The 13036-nt window shown below is 42.9% G+C and overlaps 1 protein-coding gene across 2 annotated transcripts in view; it reads right to left on the minus strand.

Annotated features, from left to right (window-relative positions):
* heatr3 (HEAT repeat containing 3) overlaps positions 1 to 9468 on the minus strand; it is a 35874-nt gene extending 26406 nt beyond the window's left edge. For both annotated transcript variants that reach the window (XM_067997476.1, XM_067997475.1), the window contains exons 1-4: positions 9215 to 9468; positions 4657 to 4829; positions 1159 to 1246; positions 635 to 747 (exon numbers count right to left, since the gene is read on the minus strand). In XM_067997476.1, coding sequence (XP_067853577.1) covers positions 635 to 747; positions 1159 to 1246; positions 4657 to 4829; positions 9215 to 9352 — 512 coding nt within the window. In that variant the 5' untranslated portion in view covers positions 9353 to 9468. The remainder of the gene's footprint in view (positions 1 to 634; positions 748 to 1158; positions 1247 to 4656; positions 4830 to 9214) is intronic.
* Positions 9469 to 13036: the final 3568 nt, after the last annotated feature.

A 13036-nucleotide genomic window follows, 5' to 3' on the forward strand; every position in this document is an offset into this window, starting at 1 on the left:
TTACATTAATTTGTAAAAATGAAAGGCATTTTGGGAGCAACTATCTTATTACAGAAGCAACAATTCCTAGCTGATGCTTGATGGACAATTATGTTAGTTGGCAACCTGATAGGAAGCTACAATTTTTATGGCTGCTGTGTTAGAACAGCATACATCAATGTCTAACTTTAGGTATTACTCAACTATTCCACTAGGCTGTTTTGAGCAGAACCAATAAAACAATCCAACATCCTGAGATAGATGTTCCAAGTTTTCACCCATCGAGATACCTGGTCCACACGTCCGGTTTTGAAAATTATGGGTGTGCTGCTCACAACTTTCTATCCACAATTTTCTGATCTACCCCCTTAGTGAGCCAAGTACCTTGCCACTGGCGAGGGCTCAGGAAATCTATCTGCAGTATTTTGCTACCTACTAAAGAATTTATTAGAATGCACAACGCTGCAGGGGTGGAATGAACACTTTGGTTTGATTTCTTACAAAATCGATGTTTTCCACAAAATTAATCTTAAAAGCGATTAACGATTTTGCAGTGCAAATTTTATTAAGAGCTCTCAAGAAAGCCTGCATTAAAAATGGCAGCCTACAGTTAGTTACTCTGAAAGTTCTTGCGTTTTATGAAAAGTAAACTTACCACAAATTCCAGAGAAGGTGGACGGCCTCATTGGCTATATCCTCCACATAGTTTTTATCTGCACCTTTCTGTTTTCGTGGAATGACCACACTTGCATCTAATCCTGTACAACACTGTAACCAAGGAACAACAGAAATAGCTCAGTGGGTTTGAACGAAGCAATGTTTTTCTCAGCACATACTTGAAGAGCACAAATTTTAAAAGTAGCATGATGCCGTGGAGTTCATACATCTGAGCCATAGAATGATTCACTCCAACAATTCCCCATAAGTACAGTTCCCATTCTCAATTGTGCCAATGTGGGGATACCAGGTATTTCCAGAGAGAGGGGCTACCCTGGCTGCTTTTCCCTCTCTCTGAGCAGCTGGTTACATTAACAGCACTGGTATAGGTTCAAGAGCTACTCTTCACATATACTCAGATACCAACAAACCGCATAGGGTAGGAAGACGCCAAAGGAAAGCAATTACCAAAAAAAAATGAAACGTGAGCCTATGGATTTACATTTTACACAAAGAGCTTACCTCCCGCAACAGTGCAATAAGGGGGGTCATAACATCTTGCTTCACCATCTCATCACAAACATCGTATCCTCCACAAGCACTAAGGTTTCTGTTATGAATAAACAATTCATATTAGACCCTTACATAAAATCTCCATGGGAAATGTGATCCAACCATGGCTAACTAGAGAAGTTAAAGATAGTATTAGATTAGAAAGATGCTTACAATGTTGCCAAAAAGAGTAGCAAGCCTGAGGATTGGGAGGGTTTTAGAAATCAGCAAAGGATGACCAAGAAATTGATATAAAGGAGGGAGAAAAATGAATCTGTGACTAAACGAGCAAGAAATATAAAAACAGATTGTAAGAGCTTCTACAAGTACATAAAAAGAGATTAGTGAAAGTGAATGTGAGTGCCTTAGAGGCAGAGACAGGAAGAATTATAACGGGGAGTAAGGAAATGGCAGAGACGTTAAACAAATATTTTGTATCTGTCTTCACAGTAGAAGATACAAAATCCATACCGGAAATAGTGGGGAACCAATGGTCTAATGATAGAGAAGAACTTGAAGTAATTATGATTAGTGAGGAAATAGTGCTGGAAAAATTAATTGGACTAAAAGCCGATAAATTCCCTGGACCTGACGGCCTACATCCTGGGGTTTTACAAGTGGTGGCTGCAGAGATAGTGGATGCACTGGTTTTGATCTTCCAGAATTCCCTAGATTCAAGAACGGTCCTTGTGGATTTGAAGGTAGCAAATGTAACCCCGCTATTCAAGAAAGGAGGGAGAGAGAAAACAGGGAACTATAGGCCAGTTAGCCCTGACATCAGTAGTAGGGAAAATGCTAGATTCTATTATTGAGGACACTTCGAAAGTCATAATATTAGGTAAAGTCAACGAGGTTTTATGAAAGGGAAATAGTGTTTGACAAATCTATTAGTTTTTTGAGGGTGTAACTTTTTTTAAATTCAATCATGGGATGTAGGCGTCGCTGGCAATGCCAGCATTTATTGCCCATCCCTAATTGCCCTTGAGAAGGTGGTGGTGAGCCGCCTTCTTGAACCACTGCAGTCCGTGTGTTGAAGGTTCTCCCACAGTGCTGTTAGGAAGGGAGTTCCAGGATTTTGACCCAGTGGTGATGAAGGAACTGCCAAGTCGCGATGGTGTGTGACTTGGAGGGGAACGTGCAGGTGGTGTTGTTCCCATGTGCCTGCTGCTCTTGTCCTTCTAGATGGTAAAGGTCACGGGTTTGGGAGGTGCTGTCAAAGAAGCCTTGGCAAGTTGCTGCAGTGCATCCTGTGGATGGTACACACTGCAGCCACAGTGCGCCGGTGGTGAAGGGTGTGAATGTTTCGGGTGGTGGATGGGGTGCCAATCAAGCGGGCTGCTTTATCCTGGATGGTGTTGAGCTTCTTGTGTTGTTGGAGCTGCACTCATCCAGGCAAGTGGAGATTATTCCATCACACTCCTGACTTGTGCCTTGTAGATGGTGGAAAGGCTTTGGGGAGTCAGGAGGTGAGTCACTCGTCGCAGAATACCCAGCCTCTGACCTGCTCTTGTAGCCACAATATTTCCATAGCTGGTCCAGTTAAGTTTCTGGTCAATGGTGACCCCCAGGATGTTGATGGTGGGGCATTCGGCGATGGTAATGCCGTTGAATGTCAAGGGGAGGTGGTTAGACTCTCTCTTGTTGGAAATGGTCATCGCCTGCCACTTGTCTGACGCAAATGTCAGTTGCCACTTATCAGCCCAAGGCTGGGTGTTGTCCAGGTCTTGCTGCACACGGGCACGGACAGCTTCATTATCTGAGGGGTTGCGAATGGAACTGAACACTGTGCAATCATCAGCGAACATCCCCATTTCTGACCTTATGATGGAGGGAAGGTCATTGATGAAGCAGCTGAAGATGGTTGGGCCCAGTACACTGCCCTGAGGAACTCCTGCAGCAATGTCCTGGGACTGAAATGATTGAACTAGCAGGGAAGATAAGGGGGAACCAGTGGATGTAGTTTATTTGGATTTTCAAAGGGAATTTGGATAAGGTGTCACACAAGAGGTTGTTACGAAAGATTAGGGCTCATGGGATTGGGGATAATATATTAGCGTGGATTGAAGATTAGTTAACAGACAGAAAGGAGAGAGTAGGAATAAACGGGTCATTTTCGGGTTGGCAGGTTGTAACTAGCGGGGTGCCGCAAGGATCACTGCTTGGGCCTCAGCTGTTTACAATATATATCAATGATTTAGATAAGGGGACCGAGTGTAATGTATCCAAGTTTGCAGACAATACAAAGCAAGCTTTGAGGAGAACGCAAAGAGACTGAAAAGGGATATGGACAGATTAAGTGAGTGGGCGAGAAAGTGGTAGATGGAGTATAATGTGGAGAAATGTGAAATTATCCACTTTGGTAGGAAGAAAAGCAAAGCAGAATATTTTTTAAAAGGTGAGAGACTAAGAAATGTTGGTATTCAGAGGGATTTGGATGTCCTTGTACACAAATCACAAAAAGTTAACATGCAGGTACAGCAAGCAATTAGGAAGGTAATGGTATGTTAGCCTTTATTGCAATTGGGTTGGAGTATAAGAGTAAGGAGGTCTTACTGAAATTACATAGGGCTCTGGTGAGACCACATCTGTAATACTGTGTACAGTTATGGTCTCCTTACCTAAGAAAGGATATACTTGTCTTAGAGGGGATGCAACGAAGGTTCACTAGATTGATTCCTGGAATGAGAGGGTTATCTTATGAGGAGAGATTGAGTAAAATGGGCCTATATTCTCTGGAGTTTAGAAAAATGAGAGGTGATCTCATTAAAACGTATAAAATTCTTAGAGAGCTTGACAGGGTAGATGCTGAGAGGCTGCTTCCCCTGGCTGGAGTCTAGAACTAGGGGTCATAGTCTCGATAAGAGGTCGGCCATTTAGAACCGAGATGAGGAAAAATTACTTCACTCAGAGGGTTATGAATCTTTGGTATTCTCTACCCCAAAGGGCTGTGGATGCTCAGTTTTTGAGTATATTCAAGATTGAGATCGATAGATTTTTGGACACTAAAGGAATCAAGGGATATAGGGATAGGGCAGGAAAGTGGAGTTGAAGTAGAAGATTAGCCATGCTCGTGTTGAATGGCGGAGCAGGCTCGTGGAACCATATGGCCTCCTCCTCCTCCTATTTCTTATGTTCTAATAAGTTTACAACCTCCTCGCCTACGCACAAATTCAATAAATTACATAAAAATAAAATACTTCTCCCCTCAAAAAAGTCTTCCTGTCTGATCTACAAATACAATTAGGCCCTGGTGCAGTTGACATAATTATTATTCCTAATGATTTATATATACTTGAGAACAAGACATCCATTATGAAAAAGTTGACAGTCACCAATAGTTTTACAGGAAGTAATGGTAATTTATAATCTTATAGTTTTGAAATTTTGATATTCCAAAAAAAATTAACAATGTTATCAGCAAAGTCTGATTTGGTCCATGTAACAACTTTAAAAATGTTTAGTGCTAACCTGAGTGCACCAGCAGCTGTCTCCCTGACAGCAACACTTGGATCAAGCAGCATAGGTCCCAAACACTTAATGGCGTCTTTCTGCAGAAACGAAGGGATCACCTTTTTCTCCTGGACAAGTTTTGAAATATTTGCACATGCAAATTCTCGGACATCAGGAGACACACTCTGTAACTATCAGAGAATAGAATTTTCGTTAATTGTAAGTGAAGATTATGTACTATGCTCATAGAAGTTTATACAATTGATTCTCATTTAATACAACCCACAGAAAGGCCACAACATTTTGGTCTACCTTCTTTCTGATCCAATATTCTAAGAGTGTGCATTTTATGGTGGTAACCCTGCTTTGAAATTGTAGTAATACAAGCCTTCAGTGGTACAGGGTATTCTGCTTTCCTTTACTTCTGGAAGCAATTTGTGAATCAAAATAAAAATACTGCTATCAACAGGTTCATATAATTAAAGCTTTACACAAAGTAGAGCTTCTTTCAGATTGAATCAGTTAACGCACATTTAATTTCTGCAGTGACTGCAACACAAGGTAAATCAAAAAAAAGTTAAAAATCTCCAATTATTTTTCACAAATGAGAAACTCAGTTTTCAATGCGATTGGCGGTAATATTATTACCCGTATGTAGACGAGGATTTGGCCAATTCAATGAGATGGATTACCAATTTGCAGATGCACACTATTTTTCTCCTCTTTGTTTTCTTTACAGTTTAGACAATGTCTGGTAAGCTTTTTGGAGTCAAGGTGGCTAAAACATGACATGTCTGTTGATGTAAACTCAGAACCAAGTCAATCTTCTGTAACAGATACCTCGCTAGATAGGTCCACAGTACTCCAGAGCATTGTTGGTCATTAACCTGCCAGATGGCCCACTAATCCAAACTGAAGGGATGGACCTGTCACTGGGACCTTTTCACTCAGCTCCAGATAATAGTCTAAGCCAATATCTTAATGGGTAGAGTGGTACTGGCCTAGACAAGCATACTAATGCTCTGCAATGTTAAGTTATGCAGTTTTAGCTGGTTAAAACTCCAGCAGTACTCTGTACACAATTGGGAGTCCCTAAGCCTTGGCTCTGCCAAGCTGCGTTTAACCACCTTGGACTTAGGTAAGCAGGTATGTCCCTGATACACATTTGAGTCTGCCATAGATACCTTGTTAGGTTCAGTGGTGCAGCCACTCCTGTAACTGTCGCTTACCTTCCTGAGTTGACTCTCAATGCCCAATATCTACTTATCTGATAGCGTAAGGTATGGGATATAACAAGTCCTCTTTATAATAACTGGTTAGCGTGTCTTTTGCATGTGCTCTAAGGTGTGTTTCTTCTATCTTTCAGCATGCAGAGTGCTTACACTTTAGTAAGACGAGGCCAGAACTAAAGATGAAGCTGTTTTACTTCACAGACAGTAAATGACTAGCAAATAATTTTGGTGTTGAAGACCAAGTTAGATAATTCCCCTCAGTCAGGAAAAACTTGGACCAGGAGTAACAAAAATTAATACTACATGGTAGGTATTGGGCACCCAGAAATGTGCCGAGAAAGAATTGCAGCAGAGGATTTAGATGACATCAAAAAAAATTGAGAACACATTTTGAGCACTGTTTCAGCCTCATCTGAACATCAAGGTTTGTTTGTATCAGCAACTTGAAAACATGCAAATATAAAATTTTGTATGTGGCTCCTGGGTCTCCACTGCAGTTACAGAGCAATTGGCGGTTCAAATGCTCACGAGGTACCCATTGAAGTTTTTTTCACCAAAGACTATAATGAATGTCAGCCTGTCTCAGTAGTGGATAAACACATCACACAACTCTGGTACGAGGTGCTCTGTAGGGGTTGTCTGGCATTGGCCCCCACCTCTGGTGGTGAACACGGAGATAAAAAAGAAACAATGAGACACAGTGACAATCAGGTTTTTAAACCGAAAGCTGCTAGGGCAGACTTTCACCCAGACACAGATTACGATGCAGGAGGATGGTTAGGAATTATTTTGTTTAAGTCAAGAAAGACAACTGATGCGGGGAAGCATGACGTGTTCATTATTTTGTATTGTTATGCAAAGGCAAATTGCATTGATTTGAAATGAGTCAGTCCAATTATAACAGTGGCTCTATAACTCTGTAGTGCAGGTCCTCACCTCCCTACAGATGTTCCTCGGACCGTCTCCTTCTTTGAGCACCTCACTTTCTACCGCCAACTTCTTAAAATTCCATAGCAACTTCCTTGCTGTAATCTCCCCTTCCTACACCCTCTGCGCCAAATAGCAATTTGTCCTTGATGATTTCAATCTAAAATCCTCTAGTCGCCTCTCCTCCGATTTGTCTGCACCCTCTTCACTCAACCTAACGCTACAGATTAACTTCGACATCCACTCTCACCATCTCAGAGGCTTCGATTGTTGATAAAGCCTTCTCCAATCACTTCCTCATTTGCTTCAGCGTCAGCACCTAGCAACCTCCCTCCAAATCTTTGCTCTGGAAAAACTAACCCCTAGCTCCCATTCCAGCATCCTGTCAGGCCCTCCGCATGCCACGACACGACAGCTCCTTAACAGATCCCCTACTTCCCTTGGCTCCTTCAATTCCCTCGCAATCCTCACTATTACACCATCTGCAGTTCTACCCCTGTATTCTTACATCTGAGGGCAGCAAGCTTTTAAACGCACCTAGCACTCAACTGGCCTGGTGGTTCAGTGCCAGATCTGGCTAGATCACCTTCAGTGACATTGTGCCTTCCTCACAATGGTCAAATTATCCTAACATCCCAGCATTATCCTAGAAGGTAAGGATAACCAAAGATTTGTGTTCTTGGCAACAAATCACCTTCCTTGTCTCCTTTCTTCTGCTAATCTGCATCTTCAATTCAATGGCAAGTGTGAGAAGCTCGTGGATTTTTTTTGACTTGAAGTTCAAGGATATCCAGTTAGCTGCCTCAGCTTCCCCCTTCCAATCTGCTCCAATACTCAAAGTCCCAATCTCATATCACTCTGTGGCTGCCCCCTCCATACTTACCTCCCCCACCCTTGATCTTCTCTGACTCAGCTCCATGGCACTGTACACTGTTGGTTTTACTCCTAAACGTCAACATAGTCAGTACATTTCTGGCAATGGCCTCTCCTTCTGTCCCCATGTGATCAACTCGGGTGTGCCCCAAGATTCCATTGTTGACACCCTTCTTTCCACATCTAGATAGCACATACCTGGCCTGGTCGTTATCGACATCATCTATAAGCAAGGGGCAGCTTCCATATGAATGGCAATGTCACCCAGTTCTACCTCTCCACCATCACCCTGGACTCTGTTCTATCCAACTGCTTGTCCGACATCAAGTTACAGAAGGGGAAGATCTTTCTCCAATTTAGCATTAGTAAAACAAAAGATATCCTTGTTGATGTCCCACCAAAGTCTCTGCACCCTGATCCCTTCTTCCTGCCTTGGCTGTTTGGTTAGACTCAACTGATGATGTTCAATTTTGGTGTCCCATTTGATCCTGAGCTGAGCTTTAAATCCGGGAACGCCTCGATTTTAAAATTCTCATCCTTGTTTTCAAATCGCTCCATGGCCTCGCCCCTCCCTATCTCTACTACCTCCTACAACCCTCCAAGACCTCCATCTCCTCCAATTCTTGCCTCTTGCGCATCCCCGATTTTAATCATTCCACCATTGGCAGCCGTGTCTTCCGCTGCCTAGGCCTTAAGCTCTGGAATTCCCTCCCTAAACCTCTCCCCCTCTCAATCTCTCTCTCCTCCTTTAAGATGCTCCTTAAAACCTACCTCTTTAACCAAGCTTTTGATCACCTGTCCTAGTATCTCCTTATGTAGCTCAGTTTCATTTGATAATCGCTCCTGTGAAGCGCCTTGATACATTTTACTACGTTGAAGACACTACATAAATGCAAGTTGTTACTTATTCCACCACTGCAACACTGTCCATCTCCACTGAATCATATGCACCGTTATCACTTCCAAGCTCGACAACCCTAACACTCTCGTCAGACTTCCAAGTTCCACCCTACATAAACTGTAACTTGTCCCAACTCCACCACCATATCCTATCCCATACTAAGTCCTGCTCCCTTATCTTCCCTGTCCCCAACAACTTCCTTTGGCTCCCTGTCCCCACATCAAACTAAAATCCTTCTCTAAAAGTTGTTACATGGCCTTACTTGGACCACACTCTGGCATGCTCTGCCTGGATGTCTATGCTCTGCCACATCCCTTCCTTCAAAAGACTCCTCAAAACTAACAATTTTGACTATGCCTTCAAGCACCTCCTCTATAACTCTTCTTCCATCAGTACTGGATGTCTTATTTGCTCTCTGAAGCTGTACGAAACTTCTTTTCAAGGTACTTTGGCTTGCTATCTGGTGACGCCCGCTTCCACTGGGAAGGGGGGGGGGGGTGGTGGTGGTAGTTGAATATCCTGAACTTAAAAAGGAATCGAGCCCAAAAACAACCAAAAATGGGGAAAAACTGAATTCCATTTAAATGCAACACGGGAGCAGCTGGTAAGAACACAGCCCGAGGGAAACAGTTGCTAAACTTACTTTCTCAAGTAAATCCCCGGCCAGCGAGCAAACTTCTCCAGCAGCCGCCTCCTCCTCCTCCACCCCGCTGGCGATGTTCGGTAACCCAATGGGGGAAAACTGCGGCCGCGAGAACTTGTTGGTTTTCTTCTTGCCCATGGTTTCGGTCGCCGCGCGATTGCTGCACTGAGCCGGGAGCCGGGAGCCGAGAGCCCCTACACCATGTGGGCAGCCCCAGCACAGTCCATGTCTGTGCCGGCGGGCGCATGTGTGGGAGCCGCCCGAACGTCACGACCGGGGAGGAGACTGGGGCCAAAGGGGAAACAGAGTGGCTGCAAAGGAAAATCTCTCACGGTGCTCGGGGTTAATCCTAATGCCTTGCAACAAGGTATCCTCGCCGGGCGAGGGGGACGGATGCGCTCTCACTGGTGAGGGCGCAAAGGCGATGGTTTGCTAAGGGGAGGGGAAAAATGCGTTTCACCCAAATGGTTAACACGATCCGGATGTGATGTTGCCGTGAGGATACTCCAACACCGCCTCAACTGGTCCTGTTAAACACCCTGCAGGTTTGCACGGTACCTGGACCTTTTTTGATGGACCAATAAGGGAGACTGCGTTGCCCCACCAAACAAGAATCTGCACAAGTGCCCCTTTTAGGGCATCACTAACATAGGAAAGAAACATGTGGTCCAATCAAACTAAAAGAAGCTCAACATAAGCCAACAAGTCCCAACAAAAGCAAAAGAAACCCTCCCAACCGCTGTACCTGGGAACCAGCGCAGATTGAAGATTGGTGTAGAGTTTCCGCTAGTTTTGTGCTCAGATTCCAGTGCAATAGATGGGGGGAATTTTAAAAGCAAGTGAGTTAATCCCAAAACCACTTACTTTAGGGTTTTCCACGATCTTTTACGCTGGTTTAAGATTCAATTCGCCAGGATCAGGCCCCAGCCACAAAACTGGCCAAGCCCCCATGTCGACATTGCGCGTATCTGCCAATTGCCCTGGGTAGGGAAGGCTCTTCAAGTTGCGCTCATTTTCCTAGGCGCACAGGCACTAATAGGCACGTTTCAAAGGTTTTTACATATCAAAAAAAATTTAATTTACTAAAGAACTGACTAGTTTACACCGATGAATTTGTAAATGGTTCAGTATAGTTTTTTAAGTCATTTTCAGTGATTTAAAAATCAGGTTACTCAGAGGTAGGTGGAGGTCTAGACACTTTTAAAAATGCTTATTTTTTTTGTGATAAACCCTTTGTCAGCTGTATTAATGAAATTGTACCAGGTTACCACTTTTAAATACTGTACTTCAATGAATATTTTTTAATGCAAAGAAAAAAAATTTAAACTATTACGTTCTATTACGCTGGTTCATGAAAGATTTTACATTTGTGATTATGCAAAAGCATTTCAGTGGAAACTTGAACTGTATCTAAGCAGTACAATTTTGAGCGTATTTTGGGTGCAATTTCCCAACTGCGCAGTCAGTTTTGATAATCTTTAATAGGAAGTTAAGACTCTAGCCAAGTTGCATTTTTCCAAACTTTGCATACTTAACCAATTGCATGCAAACAACGATGCACCAGAAATGGGTTTACTGATTCCCTCTCAAAATCATGACTGGTCTCTACAAATTTTATGACCAAAGCAACAATTCACAAGTGGTACATGTGTAGATAAATGGAGATCTTATAAATGATACAAATGAAGTCTTCTGCTGGTGCAATAAATCTGTTACTATGTAATTGGGAATGGGGTGATATTAATCAAAAGATACTTCAAAAACATTTTTAAAATGTTAGCTGTTTAACAAATACAAAAGTCAATATTTTGTGATCTGTACACTAATGAAGCTTCAAGATTTGGTCAACTCTTATGACATCATTGCAAGGTAAATTTTATCAGATCATCTAGTTGCATTGGGCCTTAGGAAAAGTAGAATTATTTAGTGTTCATTTTAATCCAACATAGAAAAGTTCAGAGTAGGCATTATGGATGGATTAGGCACTCAGCCTTTCCGCCACAAAAGGATGTTTTTAATGGATACTTCATACTGCATTTCTATGTTCATTGCCTTTCTTTCCTCTATGGTCTCTCTCAATTAGGCATGGGGGTCAGCCAAATGTGGTTAAAAACTGTGATCTGCTATCAAACTGATTTCATCAAGCCAACCACACTACAATTATCAAATAAACAGACGGTTATAAAATAGGTATTTTCTTAGTCAAGCAAGTCACAAATATTAAATAACCTGCTTCCTGCATGGTTAGAACTACAAAATACAATATTCAGAATAAAATTAATATAAATTATAATACATTTAGAGAGAGAAGTAATAAAGGAGGTCTCACCTAGTTATCAAGAAGCAGACTGTTCCATTTGACTAAAAGGTGGGTTCTTGTAGTTCGAACCCAAAAACTTGAGAAAATATTAAACTAACTTGCATCTTCTCTTCTTCCCCAAACTTCTCTTAAACCAATACTTGTTATTGAACAGCTCCTACTTATGTAGCAGGTAAATATTTAGGACTAGTTAAATAGAACTCCACTCATTACTGGACTGATGGTACAATCCTTCCAGGTCTTCCTCCTTTAAATTAAGCCTTTATCTGCTGTTACTGCTTTAGTATTCTCTCATGGATACACATAAATCAGAAATCCAACTGCCCCAACTATTTGGAATATATTACAAAATAAAAAAGCAATCCAAAGTTTCAAATGCTAAGTTTAACTTGTCACATAGCCACATCTCCAGTTATGTAACTGATCTGAGGCATCCCCAAATAGAGGGATGCCATCTGAAAGCTACAGCTTCCCCTTTGTAAGGGAATGAAAAAAGGAGGGATTGATGTTAGATCGCTCCTGGTGGCTGGCTAGTGGGTTCTTGAAATTCACAACTCAAAGGGGATTCGATAATCGGGGATAAACAGGCATTTCTGCAACCGCTGACTTGAGTCTTGCATGGTGCGTTGCCTCCCTGGTGCCAAAGTAAAGGACATCACTGAGAGGGTGCAGAACATTTTGAGGGGGGGGGAAGGCGACAGCCAGAAGTCATAGTCCAAGTGGAAACCAGTGACATAGAAAGGAAAAGGGCCGAAGTCCTGCAGTCAGAGTTTCAGGTGCTAGGGACAAAGTTAAAAAGCAGGACCTCAAAAGGTAGTAATCTTTGAATTACTCCCAGTGCCACACGCTAGTGAGTATAAGAATAGTAGGATAAGAAGGTACGTGTGGCTGGAGCACTAGTGCAGGAGGGAGGCCTTCAGATTCCTGGGGCATTGGGAGCAGTTCTGGGGCAGGAGAGATCTGTTCAAGATGGATGGGTTGCACCTCCTCAGAGCTGGGACCAATGTCCTCGCAGGAAGGTTAACTAGCGCTGTGGGGGAGGATTTAAACTAATTTGGCAGGGGGATGGACACCAGGATGAAACTGTAGAGAAGAGAAACAAGATGCACAGATGATTGGGAGAGACAAGCAGCATTAGAATAAAGAATAGTTCAGAAATAAGAAGGATTAGGCAGGGGGAAAATGCAAGGCTATCTAAGATGAGTTTGGAGTGCACGTGCATAAATGCATAGTGTGGTAAATAAGGTTGGTGAGCTGCAGGTTCAAGTCACCAAATGGGACTATGATTTAGTGGCAATAACAGAGATCTGGCTCAAAGGAGGGAAGGATTGGGGATTTAATATTCCTGTCTACAAGGTATTCAGGAAAGATGGGGAAGGGGAAAGCAGCGGGGGGGGGGGGGGGGGAAGGGGAAAGCAGCGGGGGGGGGGGGGGGAAGGGGAAAGCAGCGGGGGGGGGAGGGGAAAGCAGCGGGGGGGGGAAGGGGAAAGCAGCGGGGGAAA

Source organism: Heptranchias perlo, chromosome 16 (genome assembly GCF_035084215.1).
Source record: "Heptranchias perlo isolate sHepPer1 chromosome 16, sHepPer1.hap1, whole genome shotgun sequence".
Taxonomy (NCBI): Eukaryota; Metazoa; Chordata; class Chondrichthyes; order Hexanchiformes; family Hexanchidae; genus Heptranchias; species Heptranchias perlo.